The 25111-nt window shown below is 31.3% G+C and overlaps 1 protein-coding gene and 1 long non-coding RNA gene across 5 annotated transcripts in view; one reads left to right on the top strand and one right to left on the bottom strand.

Annotated features, from left to right (window-relative positions):
• The first annotated feature begins 282 nt into the window (after nucleotides 1–282).
• The window catches only part of LOC148625048 (fibronectin type-III domain-containing protein 3a-like), a 101381-nt gene continuing 76552 nt past the window's right edge, over nucleotides 283–25111 (top strand). The window contains exons 1-2 of one of the 4 annotated variants that reach the window (XM_088568244.1): nucleotides 283–357; nucleotides 16457–16939. In XM_088568244.1, the coding sequence (XP_088424370.1) occupies nucleotides 330–357; nucleotides 16457–16939 (511 nt within the window). In that variant the 5' untranslated portion in view covers nucleotides 283–329. Of the gene's footprint in view, nucleotides 358–5808; nucleotides 5912–6492; nucleotides 6610–16456; nucleotides 16940–25111 lie in introns of those variants that run through there. The other 3 variants (XM_088568243.1, XM_088568242.1, XM_088568245.1) reach the window with 3 other exon arrangements.
• LOC148625049 (uncharacterized) lies at nucleotides 3653–5774 on the bottom strand. The gene is made up of 2 exons (XR_015919843.1): nucleotides 4186–5774; nucleotides 3653–3913 (listed from the first exon to the last, which is right to left on the bottom strand). It is a non-coding gene; the product is annotated as an uncharacterized LOC148625049 (long non-coding RNA).

Below are 25111 nucleotides of genomic sequence, written 5' to 3'. Positions count from 1 at the left end.
AATATGAATAAAACCTTGGGCTACCATAGTTTATATTACATAAACCAAGAAGGCTATACCGCTACCTTTTTCTTCTGCTTCTTCTTTGGGCTAACCCTTGCTATGTACGTTACTTTAATTTATTCAAAAGACATAAAATTGGACTTCCAATAAAATTGTTCAGATTTCGGCGTATGAACATGGATGTGAACATATACTTCCTTATATTGAAATATAAATTTAGCAGTAACATGCCGGTTGCTTTCATTTTACAAATCATTGACGCATGGGAGACGTAACATTTGGAAAATCCATTTTTAATTAAATTCAATAAGTTGCACCTAATTAAGATGGGAGGAGGCAAATCATCAGAAGAAGGTATTTATATAAAGTTATATTTTTTTCTTTAGGAAAATATCATTCAACACATTGTATTGCAATTGTAACTGGTATTTTTATACTAACTTTGCTTTTAAGCATGTTTGCAGGGCAGAGTATTGTTTTTGATAGTTTTTATTCACCGATATATTTCCAGTGATATCAGTAAACTGAAACATTAAAAAGTACTCTATATACATGTACTTGTAGTCCTTATGAAGTGGGCGATAACCGTTATTTATCACAAAAGTTTATAGATGAATATTAATATTATATAGTACGATCATGTATATAATTCAGTTTTGTTTTAAATACCGGTAGGTTTATAAACGATAACCTTTTATATGTACCAGTGCAAGCATTGCAGTAACTGTTTCGACTTTCGACAGTCGATTATTCTTGCTCCAATTTTCATTTTATAGGTATAGGCAATTTTTAATCAAATTGAAACAACGATCGATCTAGTCGTACTTTTAAAGAAATGTTTCAATTAGTTAACTCTGCCTATTATGGAATAGAAATGTGTGGTTAAAAATTCTTAAACTTCTCAACTATCTCATAGGACTATAAATGTATTTTTCCTGAAATTACATTTCAACTTTCTGATAGTTTAATTGATCAAGGACATAGTTTCATTCATATTAAGCGGAAGAGAATTGCATAACTGCTCTATTTAGAATAGCTGAGCCATTATTACATAATAAATGCATTACTCAATCGTTTTGTAAGGGTATTCTATCCTGATTTAAGGCGGAACCTAAATAATACAATACCTTGTAAGAATCAGTTATCAAAATTATGAGGCATGTAAAATGGGAGTTTCCTACACATTGGTTAGAATACTTCCAGCAACAGACTTTAATAAATGCCCCCCGCAAAACGAAAATGCATAGATCCGATAGTTGTTGAATAAAAGTATGTGAAAACTAAACACGAGACACTTTTAGCTTATAAAGTAACAATAATAAAAACCGAACAGTAAGATTTTTTTTACCTAACTCTTAGTTATAGATAATACAAGTATTACTAGTTGTACTGAAAAGGAAAGTGAAATATAAGTTAAAATCTCGTTCAAATTAAATATGTCTGTCTTCGTCTAAATTTAGACTATAGGTAATTCTGTATGGGATATGTAAAAATATAAATTGCATGTTGCATGCGTTAGAGTGGTAGTGAGTGTTAGATCTCTGAGTATACGATATCTACAATAGAAATATATATAATTCCGGTGAGTGTGAACTGATTTGAAGCAACACAGTATGTTATGACTACACAAAACCAGGTTTTTTTTTTCATACGACTATAATATTTGCAAAAAGGGACCAAAACAATGTGTTCTTGGTTTTAGGGCAGTAACATGTAATGGATCTTTACGATATTAAACCACAAGGTGTAATTCCTTCAAAAGAAAGTTTCGGATTTTTTTTTTTTTTTTTTTTTTTGCTGTCGTTGTTACATATGATTGATTTGTTTGTTTATATTCCAGTTACCCTTATCGTTTAAGAACAACTTGTTGAGTCGATCGAAACGTGCCATGCAAACATAAGCGGTTTTTTTTTTTATTTTACATGAACTGTGAAAAAAAACCCTTATTTCTGGACAATTTTAGTTGGGTTTACAGTTCCACGGTTTTATTATGTGCTAGATTTAACTGCATATGTATATTACCCCATTTAAGCTCCTTGTTCAATTTCGCCCAAATGCAGTCGATTTCAACAAATATGAATTCTAGTTAGGGATTGTTTGTTACACAGAATTTCAAAGTGTTTCCATACGCAGAATTTATCCATGGTTCAGATAGATTGAAGTCCAAATGGTCCAAATTCGAATGATGTTCGATTAAAATATCTTTGGAGAGTTCTTTGAAATTGAATTTCCTGCATTTCAAATCTATAAACAATGGTATACATTCATTATATTTTGAAATAAAGTTGACGAGAAAGGTAAAATAATTATGCTAGGTATCATATTCCAGAGTCGGATCCAGAGATTCAAATGGGATATCCACTGACTGGCCGAAGAGGGGTCGGCACTGTCATGGTTCAGTGATTTCCTATAAAATAATTTTTTTCCGAGCTAAAGGGGGTGGACCCCGGGCTTCATTGTATCCGCCTATTTGTTATTAATTTTACTTTGGTGGTTCGGTTACTGGTAATGCTTTGTTAAATGATTTAGTTTAAACATACTCTGTTTAGAAAAACAAACAGATACTTACAACTTAGCTAATACAATATTTGGAAATAACTAGAATTCAGTAACAAGTTCGATTGAGTTTTTTTTTTTTTACCGTGCGACGGTAAACAGTATACAAGTGCAGCTAAATGTCTATAAACCTACCATTGCTTATTAATGAAAATAAAGAATGTGTATTAGGAAATAAGTGTACATGGAAAATATATTGGAAAGAAATTAAACAGCTGACCGCAAGTTAATGTGAAAAGCGTTTACTTTTCAAAATAAAAATTTGAACAATATTTTTTGTTTCGTTCTCCAAGTTTTTTTTTATGTTTTATTTGATATAACGTTTAATTAAGTTTTTTTGTCCTAGACATTTGTCTATCTGTTTAATTGAAATTGCAGGAAACATTTTATTCCAATCTATTATTTTCCAAAGAAGCAAGCGTGTTAGTTTGATTGAATTTTAGTGTATTACAATAGTATTGATATTAGTTTTACCTTGTATGTTTTGTGTTGATTTTTCAACTTCTATAACCAGCTGGGTTAGGGAGCAATTGTAATTAACAACAGTCCAATGTCATGGCCAATGAAGACACGTATTTATTTTTTTTTCACTTTTCATATCACCCCCCCCCCCCCCCCCGTAAAACTTGGAGATGTACATGAATCCATTTGCGTGTTTTTTTTTGTTTTTTTTTTTTTTTATCACTTCCATTCTGGACAAAATCTTATTTTGTTGCAAATCCAAATTCCGATGATAGCTGTATCAAGCTTGTAATAGGATGTTCATACTCCCCCATACTGTTCTGGGTTCGACCTCTGAGGATGTATTATATTGTATTTTTTGTTTGACTGTTGCCCTTTTCACCACCGAATGATCGTCCTGTGTAATTAATTCTTTTGTTACTGGTGAGGGATTACTCCTCGAAACACCTGTACACCATGCGAAATTCCCCATGTTTGTCAATGATTGTTTTTTGTACAGTGTATATACAAATCACTGGCTTCATCAAAACAACCAACAGACAGAACAAAAAAGGCAGGAAAACTTAACTTTTCATCCTTTTCAAGTAGAACTTATACCATCAGTGGTAAAGAAAACGGAACAGCATAATCATTCGCTTTTGAAACTTTTTATTTTTCATTACATACTAGTAAACGGTTTTGTAATACGAAAATAAGAATAAGAAATGGGCATAGCTTGGCTCCTCGGGATTGTCGACTACTCCCCGTCTGAAACGTGTTATGTAAAAACTTTTGACATCCATGTTGCTTGGGGAATAGATGCACATGGTGGAGTGTTGGTGTCTTCTAACTATGTCTGGCATTGTTTATTTTGTTTGTCCATGGCTCGTCGGACACTGCGTGTTTTTCGAGGCTGGTCCGATAAATAGATATTAAGTTTTATACTTTATTTGTCCAAAGGTACACGGTGATCCAATATATTTTCATAATTATTTTAGTTTAATATTATTTATACTTTTATTTGTTTAATTAATACTTTCCGTTTATTTGTTTTAATCAATAAGAAATTAACTATATATAGTCAGTTGCATTAAATGAAACTTAAGCTATAAACATTACTACATAAATTCTAATTATAAAAATAGAAGTTAGAATCAAATATCAAATTTAAAATTGTTTACGTACCTGGTAAATAAAGATATCAAATTTTATATTTTATTTGTCCAAACATACACAATGATGCCGGGGCTGGGCAGAGCTCCCTGGAATACCCAGTATCACGTGCTGACGGGACAATTTTTATTTACCAATGAAATTTTACAGTTTCATTTAATTACTAAAGATGAATATTCATTAGCCCAATTCTATGAAACTTTTGGTTATCTAAGATTACGTTGACCAAAATTACTTTATCTTTTGTTTCTAATATGATTTTTAATTTATTTATCCTTAAACAATGGAAAATATCACCTACATTTTACCAATCTCTATAAATTGTCAATAGACTTTATCCGTTGACTTAAGCTAAAACGGGATTTTATTTATTTTCAATTTTTGATAAATTATATAGAATTTTACTGCATCACACCACTTCTATTCTAGTAAAATTCGTCAATTCTTTATCAAATCACAATCAAATTAAGCTGTATCAAGTTTTAATAGTGTGCACATACTTGCCCCAACTGTTCATATTCTTTTCTGTTATTTTTGTTCTCGTCCTGAATACTATACATAACATATTTGCGACTAGACGTCAGACAATCAATCAATCAATCATTCAGTAATTAAGTATATTGTGTTGTTTAAAACCGTATACTTAAAAGACACTCTAATTGATCCCCGTAATCCTTAAATACTAGAAATGATGTACGTTATGACTGGTTATACTGTAAAATAATGTTTTTTTGCGGGAAAAATTCCCGATAACTTTGCGTAAAACCTCAATCTTGAATTTCAATTCATCTAAAAATGTTTAACTGTGACCCTACTTTCGCTATAAAACACTACTACTTCCGGACCAGCGTCGTTGAAAAACAGCAGTCTTTGAAAAAGACCTATGCATGAAAAGCTATTTTGTCCTTTTGATGTATGATTCCGTGATTGTCGTAATTTCAGGTTAGGGGCGCTAATAAAATGAAATGCCGAGCGAAGCGATGCAAGAAAGTTTTGAGTAGTATCGTGCAAAAAATAAAATTTTCCCGGCTCCGTCTAAATCCGCGCCTCAGCTTATTTAATGTGAGACCTCAGCTTACTTAATATAAGAGATATACTATATATATTAAACAGTAGCTCAAAATAACTATCAAATTCATGAATGAATGTTGGAATCGAATGAATCATGTAAATATATAACGTTTAAGCTATAGATTAATGTTTTGATCAGATTTACACCATTGTCGCACCATGGTCATAAATTTAGATATTTGATTGACACCAAAAAGGATATTTACTGATTAGTTTTTTTTGTTTTTCGACTACCCTTTCGGGTCTTGCACGGACAGTTGATATTAACGATCCAACCCGGGATTCAACCAGCCTTTTTGTACTTGCAATCGTCTTGCAAATTTGGCGCGAAACCAGACGACCAAGTGCAGAACATAAGAGTATGTCATGTTTCCTTTTCAAAACAAAAAAATCGAAGTTTTTGAAATAGATTTAGATAGCCTACAACTCACAAATATTTACAATAGTATTCTCGACTTTCCGAAACTTCTGATACATGTAAACAGATTTATAAGCACATGCACCAAAGTTATTAATAACGAACTTTCGGAAATTTTGTTTACATCAATTTTACCAATGAAAGGCATGATGTAGCCAGAAATGTCCCGGTTAAATGTCAAAGGAGCGTTCCCACAATGCACAGCAACAAATCCAAAATCATATTCAAAATGGCGGTATTATCGAGCAGGTAATGAACCTCATCCTAAATTTATGTCATTATAGGATATTATGTAACCAAAACTCACACTTTTATAGCTATTGACCTCCCAAAATCAGTATGCAACATCGCTTACTGTGTGTCATTACAGACTTAACAACATTTTCAAAATTATTGCGTATTTGCACATTGTTTTCATTCAATATGCTGACACGTAGTCTGTCTCGTCTGATAAATACATCCATATTTCTTCTTTTGCATTTATTTTTTGTACTGATAATTGAAGAGCATTCAGACCATTGAGTTAGTTTGTTCCACAGAAATATCATTTCATCGGGAAAGATATCCGTTGCTGTTTTATCAGTTGGGTCAGCTGTTGATAAGATGTACATTATTTGTAAACATTGATGAACATTTCACTGTCGTCAGAAAAAAGAGTTGAAAAATTGTCACATATACATGAAAGACTCACTGGCAATAGTTATAATTGCATAGCAGTAAACACGTGTGAAAATTTTCTTCATTTATTTTTTTTTTAAAAAACACCTCCATGTGATGTGACTGTGGTATTGATTAAATTGTAACTAATGAATGTCAAAGTAGTGTGTGGGGGTGATTGTGATGCTGTACGTAGATGTTAAAATTTGCTAGCATCATTTAACATATTGTGATATTAAATCTTGAACAGTTTGAAATTTGGAAATTTGCTGCTATGACAAAAGAAGCAGGTTAGTGAACCCTACATGCTTAAGTAATTTTAAACTACTGTATAGATCAACCTGCTTTCTTTTCTGTGACAATTTGTAATTACAATTTCAAAAACTTTTCAATTTCAGCATAAAAAATATAAAGAATTGTAGAATTTTCTAATCCTTGGTTTGTGTATTTCTTCAATTACCTTTAAATTAAAAAAAATGTACATTTACTGTATTTTAGCATTAAGTGTAAGTGTCAGAATCAGGCGAAATGGGAAAAATTAGAAATATGCATGTCAAAAACCCACCGATCTGACAGTGTAAAATCACTCAAGGATGCTTTCTCTATTTGATAAGACCATTGATCTCGGCATTACTGGCTTGCTCCGAACTTTTGCAATACAGTGTTAGAATATGAGGTTTTTGACAGTTTTCTGTCCTTAATATGGTAATTTTCGGTGCATTTTAATGAAATTATACTCAATGCACCAACGTGGTATTGGTTATATTGTCTTTTTTCCTTGATTCTGATGGTGCAAACGGTCAAATTACAATGTTAAATTGATTTTTTTACATATCATGTTTCACTCACTGCCTGATTCTTACAGAGACTGACACATAACAGTGTCACATCTAGCCCACATGTACATATATATATGAAGTAAGGGGTTCTTCTACCCTGTACAAAGTTATGAAAGAAAAACATCTTAAAAATTTGTATTAAAGTAATTTTGCTAAAAGGTGCATCTTTTAACCATATTCATTACATTTTAGAATTACTGTACATTATTGGTGTTTTTCTCAGAAATATGTGAAGGCATGGTTCTTTATGTATATGGAGGGCACTAAACCATTACATAATATTATTATGGGGGCACTCCACCCATATATTAGGGCATTTTTTTTCTTAAACCTGCAATAAACAGCCTTCTCGTTTGTGTGATTTTGTAAAAGTGTCGTAGAGTAATCAAGGGAACCAAGGTTATAGCGGTATTCAAAAGAATGTAATCCAGGGACAAAGACCAGACATGGAAAACAGACATACACATGAATAGGTTCCAACACAGCAGAAGTACATGTTTTATTGCAAATAAAATTTAAAAAAATGATAAAATAGATCCAAACCTGAATGTTTGGTTTGGCCAATTGGGGGCATATATAATAAAATTTAATGCATATAGCTTGAAGATAAAGGCATGGTATTGTGCCATGCTAAATTGGTCTAGAGAAATCACTAATTGTATGACTTCTTAATTCTTATTTATTACCTTAATGTACCCTTCCTGTGATTATGCATCTGCCTTAATTTTTTTGATTTAAACACTGGATAATGCAAAAGAAGCAAAGTATCTTTAAAGTGAAACATATCTTTAAGTACATGTAGTACATGTACATGCCCATGGGGTTTTATGCTTAAAAAGGTCATCAGCATCCAAGAAAAATATTACAGGCCTTCAAATTCATTAAAGTGTACATATTTGGGTTTTTTTTTGTGACAAAACAAATCTGATGCACTACTTATTTGTATGATTGTGGTCAATATTGCTCTTTGAAAAATTAAAAGTAAGTTTTGGAGCTGTCATATGGGAAATTCACCATCAATTGTGATACTTGTCAGTGTGTATATGTATACATTGTAATCAATATTACTTGAGTGCATTTCATACTTGAAATTATTGAGCCCTTTAATACTGTACATGTACATTGTATGTCTTTGCAAGTACAACTTGCATGTACATGTACATTTTATGTAACAATTCAGAAGTTATTTAGTACAGCAATATTTGTATTTTACAAAATGTACATGTATGTATCATAGAAATACATGTATGCTTACTTTGTAGATCTTTTGTTGAAATTAGTGGCAGTCCGAGCTAAGAGATCTTCAGTTTCTTACCTACATGTAGGACCTTTGAAATTTTATTTACCTGAGTCCTGGACCTTCAACCCATTTACATATAACTGACACTTTGTTGTTGACTTTTTATTCCCCAAAATTAGACCATATATTTGATTGAATCTTAGAACTTTCTTCTCTTGAAAATGATTTGGAATCTCTGAGATCTGCATTGTTTATCTTAACAAATATGTCCACAGCTCTCACAATTACGCTTAAATTACCAGTATAGTGATGTTCTGATAATTGAATTTAATTGAAATTCGATTGATTTTTCAATTTCCGTCAATGATTGGTTATTTTTTCAGAATCCAGATCAAAATTTATTTTTGTCTCCATTATCTGTTTATGTTTCTTATCTTATAAGCACTTATTGACAGGATCCATTCACATGGCAACAACAAAAGTTGTTTGAACATCCAGGAAAAAAAGTGTTGTTTGGAAACATATACCATGATACACCATACTGTATGATACATGTACTTACATACATGAAATGGCAATCTACAAATGTTGTAATAAGCGAATAAGATACTGACTACTGCAATGAATTACTGAATAGTTCATGCAATTAGAACAGGTTCATCAAAGACCTAAAGTCCAATTATTATTGAAAATCACATCAAACAGTTGACAATGATTATTCTGATTAATCGATTGTGGATTTTCAATCTGTTTACCAACACTAAGCATAGTTATATAAGCCCCATGCCTGTTCAACTTCAGTCATAAGCTGAAATAATTTACATGTAAGCTTATATTATTTTCATGCTAGAAATGAGTTAACAAAATTGACAGGTCATGTTTCAATTTTGAATTTCAACTTTGCATTTAAAGTACAGTACACTCCATTCAACACTTTTTAATGCCCACATAAGTAATAAGTTACCTTCTTGGAATAAAAAAACTGCTGTTTTGGCCTGTGGATTGAAAAGTTTTTTTGTGAAGACTGAATGTCTTATTTGTGGAGTCATGTTTATGTCACCACTATAAAAAAATGTATAAATAGATGTGATTATTTTTTAGCATATGATTTAAAAAACTTTTACTGCAATCAATGTACATGTTTCTTTAGGGGGTATTTTATCAAATGATTTGTGTTGTTAAGATTTTTATTTTTATTCTGTATGTGCCTTATAAGAAGTCTTGATTCTCAGATATTAGTTGAAGGCTGTAAAATTTATTTCTTGTTCTATATTATATTTTTATTGTCGTAGTGAAGAAATATGTTAATCCTTGTTGTGCTGAGCATTTCTGAACGATTGTCTAGATTTTGATATTTTGCGACCTTATGCAAATTAGTTACACAATGGTACTGATGCTGGTTATATATAAATTAAAGATAGGTGATTGCGGGGTGGCGTGGATGGAGTGAGAACGTGGTGGGAGGATGAGTGGGCCAACACGTAGAAATGGGTCTGTCACTCGAAAATGGTCATTTCTGGCCATTTCTGGTCATTATTTGCTACATGTGGGGTTCAACGGTAACAAATCAGGAACCAAAGCACATTCATCCTACTGCCTGTACACTGTGAAGGCTACTGAAGCCAAATAAAGTGTGTTACAGTTGAAGTGGTGGTGACAAATAATTTTTATTTTGTTTCCAGATGAAATAGAGTACTACAGATTAATTTTGCTCTGGCGAGGGTCTGAGAAATGATATCTACCCCGAAAAAATCTCATTTTTTTTTACAGTGGAAACTTGTGACCTCTTCTTTTAGTTTTCAAGTCATTATTTATTAACAAATTCTATATCAGATAGTCTCATTTTAAAGCACAGTCACACTGCTTGCAGATGGACACAACTTGTGCTCTCCTAAACTAAGATTAATACTGCCAGAACCAATAAAGCAGAACCAGGTCAATTCCCGAGCAGGTCCGGGTGTAGCACGATGGGTTAATGTATTTTGGGTCAGAAATTCTAATGTTTTCATTTTTGGAAGAGCTTGTATCTGATTAATTCTTATCAATATTCATCTCTATACCCTTAATGCCTTATCCTCCATTTAAATATGAAAGTTAGTCAATGCATGTACTCTAACATTTACATTTCTAAGAATCGTATGTTACAGACAGCAGTTTCTTTCAAAGCTGTGCTCATCTGCCCAATATTTGTTTACCTACTAAGATGAAGGAATTGTACATCTGCTTCATATCTACCTATAAACTTTCTGTATAGTACATCATGATATGTTCATCACAGAGAAGTTTCTTTGAAATAAGAAATTGAAACAGATGAGGTAAGGAAAGAAATATCACAGAGATAAATTTTTGAACATCTTGCATCATTTTATTAGCTGACATTAAGAGAACACTGAACAGGTTGTCCATTTCTTGATTAATACATGTAACAATATTCAGTGCTCTGAAGGATGAAGGTACATGTACCCTTACCTTAAATGATGCTGAGATGAAATAATTCAAATTTGAAGAGATACATGTACCTCACCTAAAAAATGATATTGGCTGAGACAAAGCCAATATTTATGTAATTGATTCAAAGTGTAATATTTTTTAATGTCATTACATGGTCTAGTTACAGTACTTAACTTAGGATTATATTGAAAAGTATGATACATGTATGTCTACTGACCAATGAAATCATAGACTCTAGTGGTTATTACTCATGTATAGTATTATTTCTATAGAATTTTACATGACCATGTCACTTACTTAATAATACTACATACATTGTATAAGTCATTGTTATAACCTTAAATGTTGCAGAGTTCTTGTATTTTTCTTCGAATTGTAATCAGTAAGGCCTGTGTTAAAGTTATGTTATGTCAGTTCTTTCACCCGTAAAATTGCTCTACTCCCAAAACATTTATTCCAGACTTGCAACATAAATATTATTTCATCTTTGAAAAGGTACAAATTTGTTAAACACTAATGCTGATTGTTTTGACTCCAAATTTGTGATCCTGGATAGTAAAATAAAACAATTCCCCACCAAATATTATGATATGAATTACATGTATTTACATGCATATTTATGCCTAATCTGTTTTTGTTTTTGTTTTGTTTGTTTGTATTTTTTTAAGAAATTCTTGTTGACATCAGAGCAATTATCATGTGTCATGTATAAATTAAATGACAAATTTATTTTACAGTGTCTAAAACTGGTTCCTGGAGGGAATTTTGTAAAAAAAAACCCTAAAAATCCTGATGATGAGACATAAGTTTACATTGACATTTTAACTCTTTATGTACATTTACATACATTGTAGTTGATAGCTTCTTGTTACATGTACCAGTGTTTTACATCAACATGCTCACTAAATCAAATTTGTATAGAGAAAATTACTGGGGTTTTGGAAATGGTGACAAATGCTGTGTGCATATATTCATGAAATTCTTCAGTTGTTGTATTTACTTTTCTGTAGTAATGAGTATACAAGTAATTTATACGAGTAATTTCTATTTAATTTTCATGGAAAGGAGTGATAATATAGTACATTCTATTTGAATGCCTGCTGAATCATCAATATTCGAACTAATTGACATACATGCTGGTTTATGAAGTGTTTAGAAAGTACAAGATGATTTATGAAATTGACATTTGTTAATGATGTACATTTCATGTGTTACACATGTTTGACAAAGACAGAATCTAATTTCAGGGACATTGATAGGTTTAATTTATGTTTATGTGACTAGATTAAGTGCACACTTTTGTTTTATGCATGTAGGATACAAGTAAGTGTCATGAAAGTGCAACATAATTCTTATATCTGTGCATATCTATCATTATTTTGCATCAAATTAACATTTTGTTAAACATTTAACACAGGCAATAAGTGTAGGACCCTAAAATTCTAACAATGATGCCTAAGGTTTTTTATAAGGTCATTTCTTGAAATACTTATTTGCAGTACATTTCAATAAAATTAATTATAACAAATTTGACGACAATAATATGGAAAATCTTGTGTTTAATCCTTTATTCTGATAGACAAACTACCCTAAAAGTGGTGAGATATTTCATACATGTAGCATATTTCATCCATTGCCTGATTTTTACAGAGACTCATACTTGAATTATCAACTATGCTGATATATCACTGCCCACCCTTTTTTGCAGTTTTAGTATTCGGTAAAAGCATGTAGCATTCTTTATGGAACCTGAAGTGTTAATGTACATGTACCTTGTATGTATGTAAACTAAGATACATGTATATGTGAATGTACAAAGAATTTTTAAGTTGCTAATATTGTTAGCGACTTCTTGAACTCGTAATTTCAATACTTAATATTTGCATATGATTAGCATAACTATGTAGTTCTACTCCACTTAAAACTGCAGATCCTCCCTGTGTTTACCACCACAGCATCATAGTTATAGCTTCATACCAGATAAAAATGTACCTCTTAAGTATCATACATGTGTGTTATCTTTTTCAAAGCCTACAAAAAATATCAATGATGGTAATTACCAGAATCAAACTGCAATTGTTATAGAAACTAACTTGGCCGCTGTTTACGATTATGAACCTCATATTGAAAATATTGACAATGATGGAGTCATATTATCTGGTCCTGAAGTACTCCAAAAAAATCCAAAATCTGATTGCGGCCAAAAAAAAAAAATAAGACTCTTTCCTGTCATTTGTGATGAACTACTTTAATAGCCTAACTGATGGGGGATCTGTGGACTGTGATAAAGCACTAAACAACGCAGTGTAAATTGAAGTTACATTTGGTCTTCAATATCTATGTCTAGCTGGCCTTAGCTGCTATTCCAAATTTTGTCCCATGTTTTTTTTTTTTTTTTTTTAGAAAGGCCCATTGAAATTGAAAATGTCCCATTGAATTGACAGGTAAGGGGGCTATAGTCCCAGTGCCAAAAGTTTAATCCCAATCACTGCTATTATATTTAGACTTTTCATTTTAAGCTTATTAATGATGGAATTCATCTGTTGTTTTAGCTCATCATACCAATTTCTTTGGTTGTTTTAGTCTAAATTACATGAAGCACATTGATTGTCATCACATTTTTATCTATTTTCATAAAACAAAATGAAAAGCCTGATATTATTTTGAAATCTGTGTATGGTCTCTAACTGTCACCTTGCACCAATTGACTTGAGTAGTATCAACATTGGATACATGATTTGATAGTCTTTTGCTAAGTTATCTGGATGAAAACCTTTAAAATTCATACAAATTCATTAGGGAGGATAATCGAAACACCTAGTAACAAAGTTATTGAGAGCTATTCTGCATGTTTATTGTACTACATGTAGAGGGATTAGTGTTAAAACATGTATGTTACTGTTCATGTTGTGACAAAGTGAAAGCATCCATATTAAAAAAAAAATCAACGAGTTATTGAGTTTTATTGTATAGGTACAATGCACATGTACATGTACAAATGTACATGTAGATGCCCCCATCTTGGTCTACAAAGGAGTACTTTAGTTTCTCTAGTCTTTGTACTTTGCTTATGTAAACCTGAGCTCTACTCAAGGGAAAAACTTATTTTAGCTGTTTTTTTGTATTTGTTTTCCATATCTACCATACAAAATATTCAAATTAAATTTTTTTTATTTCAATACAAATACTGGAATATGTCAGTAATGTTACCTACAGTCAGATTATCTAATGTTTTTTGACACCACAAAAGTTTTTGAAATGGTTAATTTTTAGAAGTATTTGTTTATCCTACTTGTAACTTTTTATGTTGAATTACGTAAAAATGTAGAAGTCCTCCCCTGATAGGATTGACCATAAATGCTGAAAAAATTTACTCTTAACTTCTCCTAAAGTCTTAAGCTATTTATTTGACGTCATACAACAGATGTAGACTTCTTTTGCATACCTATTACTGGTAGGTTTGTTATGAAAAAAAACCAATGTATATATAATCTACATGTTGTTGAAGTAAAATGGAGAAAATGCTTTTAGGGCAATACCTGCCATAGGATGTCTACTAAGGTATGGACAAATGATCAGCTACATTGTATTTCATTTAAACTTTGATATTTAACGTCATCATAGTTTATGTAGAATCCTAATAAAATTGGTTGAATTTCGATGGTAATCATTTTTAACACTTCGTACAAATTCAAAAATGAAATAATTTATATTTGATTATTGTGTGGGTGAAAAAGTCATGAAATAATAACAAAAATTACCATTGGGGAAAAAGATTCATGAAATTTATAGACCTGTTAATTTGTTTAGTGGTATTCATGTATGTATAGCCAAACGAACATGGGAGCAAACTTGTATTCATCTGGAGTATCTACATAGTACTTAAGAGTTAAAAAGTAAGCCTGTGTATTTATACATTTGTATTTGTCTCGGTTATCTTTTGGCAAAAGTTTTGCCTGGAAGACTCAAATATTGGCTAATGACAGGACTATTCATTCTCTTATTGTTTATTAGGTATAGGTAAGATTTCAAAGGGCTTTCTTACTACATGTAGTAAAAGATCAAGAACTGTAGCCATGACTTCTTAAAAACTTGAATGCCAAAATTGCAGAAATAGGGATAAGGTGCTTCTGATCTGTTCAGTGTGGGTCAGAAACTGGGCCAGATTTGAGATTTGAGCATTAGTACAAAGAGTACTGTCATTTCTCATGAGTGATTATTCTATCTTTCCTAGTATTTTTATTCTGTCAATATAGCACCATGGCATCATAAAAGATAACTTCCTTGTTTATTACATGCTTATATTACATCAAAGTGGAGCTGTTAGTTTACTGTGAAATATACATACCAATGTTGGTCATTTTAAATCTTCTTGACTGTCAGTTTGCAGTACAATGTTTGATTTACTGGTTATTTTCCAGTGATTTGTTGGTCTGTTATGAATGGTGTTCAACACTGAATATAGTGTAGATAGTTGGGCAAACTGAAAACCAACTACTCATTACATGGTCATGCAGTGTGTATGTTTGAGTTCTCGCTTAAATTCATGTTCTTTACATATAGAACTGGTCTTTCAAGCTTTTTAAGGTATAAAAAAGTGTACATACAATGTACATGTAAATTAGAATTTTAATATATTACATGCACAGAATACACAATGTGAAGACACTGTATTAATCATGTATACATCTCTGTAAATATGTTATGTAAATTTGACTGTTTGACATGCCATCCAATTTGGTAAAAATATCGTGGAATATTTCGTGGTAAGAATTTTATTTGCTACAATTATTGACTTGACGTTTCTAATTGATTTTCAATTTTTATACTTCATATTTGGTTAACCCATACATTAAAAATGGAAAGATTATTGGTTTTGGTATATATTAACAAGTCTTGATTAACAGATGTTTTTGAAATTAAAATATGTCTGGTGTTGTAATGTCATGATATATAATGATAAATGTGGTAAAACAAAAATAATGAATAACAAAAATGTTATTCAACTTGGTTATAAATATTTTCCAAAGTCTGAAGGAATGTTTCGTTTTTTGTGATGGTAGGGAAAAGGTCGTTATTTTTGTGCTGACACATCAAAACACACTTGCATATTATTTTGTTACTTGGACAAACTATTTCTTTCATAGTGTCAGACTCCTTGAAGCAAACAGGGTACCAGTTTACAAGTAGCACAGGTCATAGAAGATCATTTGTGTTTTTATATATTTATTATTGAATATGGGTTAAAAGCATACAATATCCAGATTATTAGTATGGGGTTGTGTTTTAGGTATATCACTGCTAAAAAAAATTTTTTCGTAACATTGGATTGGAATTTTTTGAATATGTCACACTTTAAACAAAATAATTGCCACATAATAAAACGAGGCAGAGTGAAGCAATTCAAGAAAACAAAAAAAAGTATAAAACTTAAAGTTACTCCAGTGTATGAAAATATGAAACCTGAAACACATTTATATTTTTTTTTGATTTTGAAGGTCATAAATAGTATCATCACAATGCCAAAACAGTATTTGTAATTTTTTTTTTATAAATTTAAAATGATTACTGCTTGTCATAACTATTTTGAGTAATTGTACATTTCAGAGTTGTATAGTTTTGTTTCCGTACGGACAATGGATGATGATATTGATAAGGATAGAGAGATGCCAGAAGTAAACACAAACCAGAACTGCTCCGAAGCTAAAACAAATGGACATATCAGTCCCATTGAATCTCTTAAAAACGGAATAGACAGTGAAACAAGTAGTAACAGTGATACCCCTGTCGTTCCAAATGGTGCGGGTTCGTCCATTACATTTTCCCCTGCCCCCGCCATCAATCATCAGCCTGTCTCTCCGGAGGTTGATCCATCTGCACCACTTTGTAACAGTCATCTGCATAATCATGACCAAGGGAGCTCACCCAATAGGATAACTTCCCCTCAGCATTTGTCGCGATGTGAGAGTCCGCATGACCAACAGACTAACAGTAGTTCCCCGCCCAATCACCAGCATGTAGTTCATGTTCATGTTAATCCTGGGGAGACATTTTCTGTGAGGGTTGGAGATCAAATTCAACATATTCAAGGTAGGTCATTTATGAAACACTCACTGCATTTTCGAAAAAAAATTCTTTCAGTTTCAGACAATGTCAACAGGATTGGACTTAGCATTAAATACTTGTCATTCAAGACTACACAGTCAGTATTCAAACTGTCCCATGGATACAAACTGGCTGATTGTCTTAGTCAGTGCTGCTGGAAACTGGCATTAATAAATTAGGAATCTAACACTGCTGAGAGTGCAAGACAGAAATCTCAGACACCAAAGGATATCAAGTTCTCTATCGAGGCATTGCTGACTTGGAGGACATCGAAATTTTACCTCAAGGTGTCAGAGATTTCCTAGTCTTGAAGTTTTTTAGTGGTGTTCAATTTTTTTCTCACTTGAGAAATTGATATAGTGATTAGTATTCCAATTCAGAATGCATTGCTAGCTGAAATTCCTTTGTATTTACATGTACTGTTTTATCACATATTTAGAGGTGATATGGATGTTTTTGCTCCAATAATAAGGCTGGAAGTTGCCAGCCTATAACAGCCCTGGTCTTATGATTGGTTATTGGCCTGTCATCAACTTCATCAATTATCAATGTCAGCATGTGGTCAACGGTGGCTGCATTGGTATATAATGTAATGTTCTGATAATAAATCAAATAATTTGTTTTTAAATATAGAAATTGCATTCAAATATGGCTAGAAATTGTTTTTTCAAGTTTTTTATAATGATTCAAATATGAGATAAGAATATTATGACATTGCATTGTTCCACATCACCCCTTGCATCAATGTTTGACCCATATCAGCCCTTGAGCAGAAAGGGCAGAAGTTTGATATGGAAGTCATGATTTGATACATGGGTCGATATGGAAAATGCAATGTAATAATTGTAACATCACTAACATCACTTGGTTTATCTCACCAGTATGTGTGAAAAGGATGTCTCAAATGGCTAGAAATATCCTTGTATATCACTTTAACATTTCATATTCATGTACTTGTATTTCAAGCAATTTTTAAAATATTTTAATTATTATTGAATGAGCATACAGGTACTTAAGTAGGCATGTTCATTTAGTACTTACATGTACCCACTGAGCATAGTCTCTGATGAGATTCAATGCAGCATTAACTTGATATTAATTTCCAGAATTTCACTAATGCATCTGTTGCATAATTTTAGAACAAAGACTTTTGTCTCATGGGGGATTATTGTTCTGAAGAATACTTTGAATTATTCAGAGAAAGTATTAGTTTACATTGTAATGATTCTGAAACTTAATGAACACACATATCATGTAGTAAAGTCTATGCATAGATTAGTACATGCTATAGAAGAAATTTTCAACTGGTTGAAATTAGAAGATATATATGTAGGGAATACTGTAACTTGTTTCATTTTTTCCCAAAGGACAGCTTACCAATACTGTTAACCGCTTTGTTCATTGATAAATTTTATAACTGAATTGCTGTAAATTTATATCTCTTGATATTCAAGATTAATTAAAAAAATACTGAGAATGGAAATATCACTTACATTTTTAACTTGAACTTTAATTTAGTAAAAAATGCATGCCTTATTTTAGAATTACATTTTTCCATTTATTTGATATGTCCTGTAGAGTACATGTTCTAACATAGTATAAGCAGGAAGGGTTTAGAGCTGTACCTTAAAATTATTATTGATTAGTTATTACATACTGTAACATCTCTATACCAACCTGGCATGTATCTAACCAAAACCTTATATCGGCAACTATATCATTTTCCCCATTTCTATCTCTCACATCTCATCCAATAGGCTGACTGCAATATTTTTTGTCTTAACATCAAAACTGCCTTTATTCTGTTTATCTTGCTTAAGGGTTGATATAAACAAAAGAAAAATTTATACACAATATGTCTTTTTTTCTTTTTGTCTTTCTAGCCCAAACCATAAATTTTACATTTGCTAAAATACCCACAAACTTCATAAATCTTGAAAATGCATAGAGCTACTGGTTTGGCCTAAAAAAAATAATAGTCTTGTTTCCTGCTACCAGCATGAAAAATAGGGTAGGCAGTGTACAAAAAATTGGTTCAGAGACTACCAGACCAATTCTCAAATTTTGTACTTTTTTCCTAATTGGCCAACTGAAAACAATTTTTTGAAAATTCTGTTGGCCTGAAATCATTTTTACTGGACATTTCTTCAATCTAGCAGTATTTCTTTTTCAGGGGATAGGGAAATAATTTTATTTTTATAAAGCACACTTTGAGTTAATAGGGAAACAATCTAGACTTTCAACAGTGCTTAAGAGTGGTGACAAAAAAGTAGGATAGGTAGTGTAGCAGAAAACAGACATGTTATTTTTTTGGCTTTAAAAGCACAGACTGGATATGAAACAACAGGATTCCAGGGGATTACTGTGAAAGTACTTTAATTCGTGGATACCAATTTTCGTGGATTAGGGAAGAAACACAAGTTCATGGATTCTTGAATACGTGGTTTTGAGGTTTTCTGTATAGACATCAATAGAAATCTCCTTTTCATTGGGAACCAAAGTTCATGGTTTGGCCTACCCATGAAAACCAAGAAAACTAGTACCCCATGAACAACAGTACTTTCACAGTATTTGATTTTAACTGATATTTTAAATATGAACCTACAATATTACAGTAATGACAATGAACAGATTAGGGCATGATGTTGCTCTAGTCTTTGAACTGATAATGTCTTTTCACCTCAGGCTATTACTTAACAAGTTGCAAAATTAATTCTGATCATAATAATTGGTAATGAATGAATAAACTAAATATAGTTATTATGGTCATGCTTAGAGAAAAAAAAATGAAAACAATGCACTTTAGAATTAAAAAAAAAGGACTAAAAACCTTTATACATAAAGTGTAACATGTATTATAATATTGGTTCATGCCGTCAAGTTTTATAAAATTTATATTAAAGAAATCACTTGTATGAGAACTGTATCACTTAATAACTGAGGAACTTGACAACATGTATTAAGGATGTATTAAGTTAAAAAGGACTTCAGTTCATGATTGCTCAGTGTATTGTCAGTAAAATAGACCACAGTCTTTAATGTGTCAAAATTAAGAAATATTCTTTCATGATATCCAATATTTATAACAGGTAATTCTTTAATTATTGAATTCAGTAATTGTCAAATAGGAATTTTGTGGAGTTACAATGCAATACATTCTACTGTGAAGGACAAAGTTTTTTGACACTAACCATTTGTTGGTTTGGGCACAGTTTTTCAGTCAAGAAAAGGTATACTCTTCATGTAATAATCTTGGCATTGTTTCAGGTGATCAGCAAATTTGAAAAAAGTGTTTATTTATAAAGGCCATAAATTGATGAAATATTTTTATAATTATAAGCAGCCACCTTTTGAAGGACCTTTTTATAGGTTTTATAACTTTTTGCTACATCTATATGATTGAAAATATTTTGTCTGTGTTGTCCTAGTCCTGCCTGCATTTTTCTATCAGATTTACAATTCTCATGATTTTAACTTTAGTTTACGGTATTTTGGTGTGTATTATGCACACATTTTTACATAGAAATTATTTGCAGAACATGAGGGTGCGTATAAAGCATCAGTATATAAGAATTGGCCACGAAATTAAAGATTTTGGTATGAGAAAAGACATTGTGTAATGCAAACAAACAAACTGGAAGTGAAATGGTAATCATCAAATACATCTTTAAGTATTAAATTTTTAGTAATATTTTCTTCAAATCATGTTCAAATGACATAACATGTTTCAAACAAAGGTTGTACAATATTCTTTCTCATAAAACTTGGTTAGAAATTAATATGAAACAACTAAAAACCAAAAAGTAACCAAGTCCTTTTTGTCAGACCCTCCTTATCAAATGCTTTTACAGCTGAAAATGATTATTCTGATACTTATTTTGACTGTTTCTTACAATTTTCTTTCTTAAAAGTATGTTTTTCAATGACAAATTGTGAAATTTAAGTTACACTGGAAATGTCTGAATTTCCCGACTTTCGATTTTGTTTTATGAACCATTTTATACATCCAGTGTCAATTTTTATCAAGTTCGAAATTAAAATTTTCCAATTTATGTAGCTACTGATGTTTACATGATGTTTTAGTCTACATAGAAGTTCCTTTCCATCATATTTTCATAGGAAATACTGCATCAAGGTAAATAAATTGACCTATCAAGTGCAAAATATCGATCTTTTGTCTTACAAAATTTTACTGCATTCTAAGTCTTAAAAACTTTTTTTTACTTGTTCAGACTATCAAAATTGCACTGCGCACAATACATAAATGTGCATTATACACACAAAAATACAATATTTACGGTAACTTGAGTAAAACTTTTTTGATCTTTTCTGGGGTTTTTGATCCATTAGGATCAAAATACCTTATGTCGGCGGTTCATGCCTGGAACTTCCTTAAGGTTTCTGAACACTACACAAAAATATAGTCCAAATGTACTTCTCCTGATACCATTCAATATATCTTTTGTAACCTGTTAATATGTTTTGGACAATTATTTAGCTAAATAATATATTTTTAGTTCTGCAAATAAAGTTGAGATGTAATCTTCAAATGAAGTGAAGATTTAAGGGACTCCTTTTTAGGGCTTGAAATAATGTTAAGTACAGTCAAACTTTGATGTGTCGAACTTAGATTAGTCGAAATCTTGGATAACTCGAACTAATTACAAAGTCCCAGCAAAACTCCCCTTACTCCAATACTATTTTACCTCGGATGACTCGAACTCGGATGAATCGAAACCTTGTGTAATCGAGGTAATCAGTCATTTTCTTTGATAGGACTTCAATGTTAATTAACCATGTTGTCTCAAAGTCAACTAATTAGTCTGAAAACTGATTGCTTCATTACAAACCATGATTGAAGTGTGTTTTAACAACAATTATTGGGGCTTATTTTGTTGACACTCTTTATGGTTTGATTTGTTTATTTAATTAATTTAAAATTGCACGTGTTGTTAAAAGAAACAAATTGTATTAAAAACACGTCAGAATTTACACTAACAGTGATATTGGATATTTTGATATTTTGAAAAAAAAATTTTAAAATACGGATGAATTGTAATGGTATTTCAACACTACATTCGTTTCGCTAGTAAATCTGAAATTTTATTGTAATATTGTAGAGCACATGGTTTGATGGTACTCCTGATTGTGAATCAAACAAAACAGCATGTTATGAACTACGATATTTTTGATATAGAAAAAATAAAAAGGAAATTTCACTAAAACACTCCGTACCGTTCAGTATTTCAAACATGATATACAACATACAAAAAAAAATATCTTCTGATATGAAATGCATGACATTACGAAGTACCATGTAAAGTGAAGTACATGTACATGTACAAGCATAACAAATGATGTAAATACAGAAACTATCATGGACCAAACTAGTAGTATTTCCGGTTTATCCTCGACCTCATATTACTCGAACCTTGGATTACTTAAACATTTTTGCATGGTCCCTTTGACTTCGACTTAACGAGGTTTGACTGTAATAAGTTTGCATTAAGGGAATTTAGTTCTTGCAGTAATGTGTCAAGAAGCATTAATTGTGCTACGCATGTTCCATTTAACACAATTATCAGTCACATTCTCCATCCTGTCGTTAATATTTTATGATAAATAAACAGGAAGTGAAGAGCAGTGATTTTAACCAAGTAAAATTAGTGGGAAATTCAAGTTGATGAAAAGTGTCTAATTTTTAAAATCTTATATTGATCAATGAAATTGTTTTCTTAAGCCGTAATTAGTTCCATTTTAGTATAATTACAGTGTAGGATAATACTCTGTCAGAATAGTTTTGGTTATGATTGCAAATTAACTTTTGGACAGGTTTAAACTATTGGAAATACAATTTGTAAATGTGTGTAAAGTTGGATACTGTTTAACTATCAATTACAGTTTGTTTGTTTGTTTGTTTGTTTTTTTTTTTCAGAAATCAAGAGTTTTGATTGATTGATTGATTTGCATTAAGTTTATACATATTAGGTAAAACAGTTATAAATAATATTGGAAACACAAATGTATGATTATAATTTTATTTTACATTGTAGTCTTATAAATTTTGTTTATGCTACAATTTTCACAAGAATCAGAAACCCCCAGTGCTAACAGCACTGTAATTAAGATTTTAACACATTGTTCCTAGGCACATGTCATAGGGTCTTATTTTTTTTGGAGGTTGTTCACTCCACCCTTTTTGGAAATTAGGGTTAAAAAGGGGAAATGGGTGTAGCCATAAGAATTGATAGATTGATCAGATTTTTATGATTCAGATGTCAATTTCTTCCTTTTGAAATTTTATTTTATTTTGAACCATTTTGGAATTATAAGGGGTACATTTGATGTTCCCGTGACCATTTACATGTATGTGTCAGTTTGAAGTTGCTAAAATTCTACTTTAGAAAAAGCTAAATAAGTTTATATGTACGGTATTTAGTGAGAGTTTGTCATCTGTCTAACTCCTTTTACATCATTAGAATCTCACACTTGGTCCCTATGACGTGTGAATTGTCATTACTTGCGTACCTTTGCTTCTATGATTGTATTGGAAGTAACATAAAACGTAGATCATGAATAGTGACTTTGTTACCTAAAACATATAGTAATCTTGATTGTGTCATGATTTTTATTTTGACAATTTTTTGGAAGATCTGACAATGGAAGTGTCAGCTACTAACTACTTAACATCTCATAGGTGTGAATTCTGTGGTAAGTACATAAACTAGTGTGTGTGTGTTTCCTAATATTTCATCATCAATGTTTTATGTCAATAGAATTAAGGCAATGATACATATGTTTTTTGGAGGACAAAAAACAAAACTGATTATTTTTAATCTTTAAACTAAATTATTCATTTTCCCCCATTACAATTAAATTTTCCCTTGGCATAAAAGTGCTTTTAATGGTTTTGCAGTATAAATTGGCATTCTTTTCTAAGACGCTAATATTGTTACAACTTCATGCACTCATAAGTTAAAAGTACATTACATTTGCAAATGATTTGCATAATAATACATATATATTACTATACCATATTATACTGCTGATCAGTGCCATGTTTATAGTCAATTCTAGCTTCATACAAGATCAGAATGTACCTCTTAAATATCATACACATATCTACTTGTGTTTTTGATTGTATGAGAATGGGAAGTTTACATTAAAGTATGAAATGAGTAATAGTACATTAAGTTGAATTCTAACCGATTATTTCATCTTTTAATGTAAACATTCGGTTCTCATACAACAGTGTGGGAAACCACCGCTTGCCAGCTCGCCAAATACGAGTAGATGTGTAATTTGGCGAGTTCTCATTAGCTTAAACTCGTCAATTTGGCAACTGTCATTTAGTTCCAAGGAAAGTTAACCAGCCAACAGGTCATTTAGTAAACTTCCCTTAACATCATATATTAAAAATATGTTCCCTACATTTTAAGAAGTTAAGCTTGAATGTGTCAAGTGAATTTTGGCATAATCTTGGTAATTTAAGATATGTTACCTTGCAAATTAGTTGTTTATTGTCAAAATAAAAATGAACAAGAAGCAAATGATAAACATTTTCTTGTTTCATAATGATGAATCTGTTGAAATATAATTTTAGTTTTAAAATATGGGTTCAGAAATGGAGTACTTATTTTGTTACTGTAAAGTACATTAAAAACTTCCAAATTCGAAAATGGAAAAGTTTTTGATAAATTTAAAAACAAATGTATTTAAAAAAAGTAAAAAAAGTAACAAAAAGTAGGTAGAAAAAAGAAAAAGAAATGCAGAAGTTATTGAAATCCAAGAGAAAACAGAAGTTAAATCAAGTTTGGCTAGTTCAATTTCTATTTGGCTAGCAATATCAATATTCCACTAGCCAGAATGGCAAGTTGGGGAAAAAAAATGGTTTCCCACACTGTACAAGCAACACTTGTAGATATCAAGGCCATGATGATGTTTATAGCCTGTATAGCCATTGTCAGTTTTTCAGTCTGGTTCCTAATCTAGTTCCCTGGTCAATATCATAAATGACCCAAAGATCACTAAAAATTTGAGAGAAACTTCTGAGAAACATGTGGAATGAAAACATTACGCGCATTTCAAGAAACATTTGAGTCATCAAGGTTACAATAGAGTAATCATATCAAGAGAACCAAGATTCTAGCGGAAGTC

Source organism: Perna viridis, chromosome 2 (assembly GCF_037379345.1).
Source record: "Perna viridis isolate PV_CMFRI_1.1 ecotype Kerala chromosome 2, ASM3737934v1, whole genome shotgun sequence".
NCBI classification, from domain to species: domain Eukaryota; kingdom Metazoa; phylum Mollusca; class Bivalvia; order Mytilida; family Mytilidae; genus Perna; species Perna viridis.
This window is presented reverse-complemented; position numbering and strand designations above follow the sequence as displayed.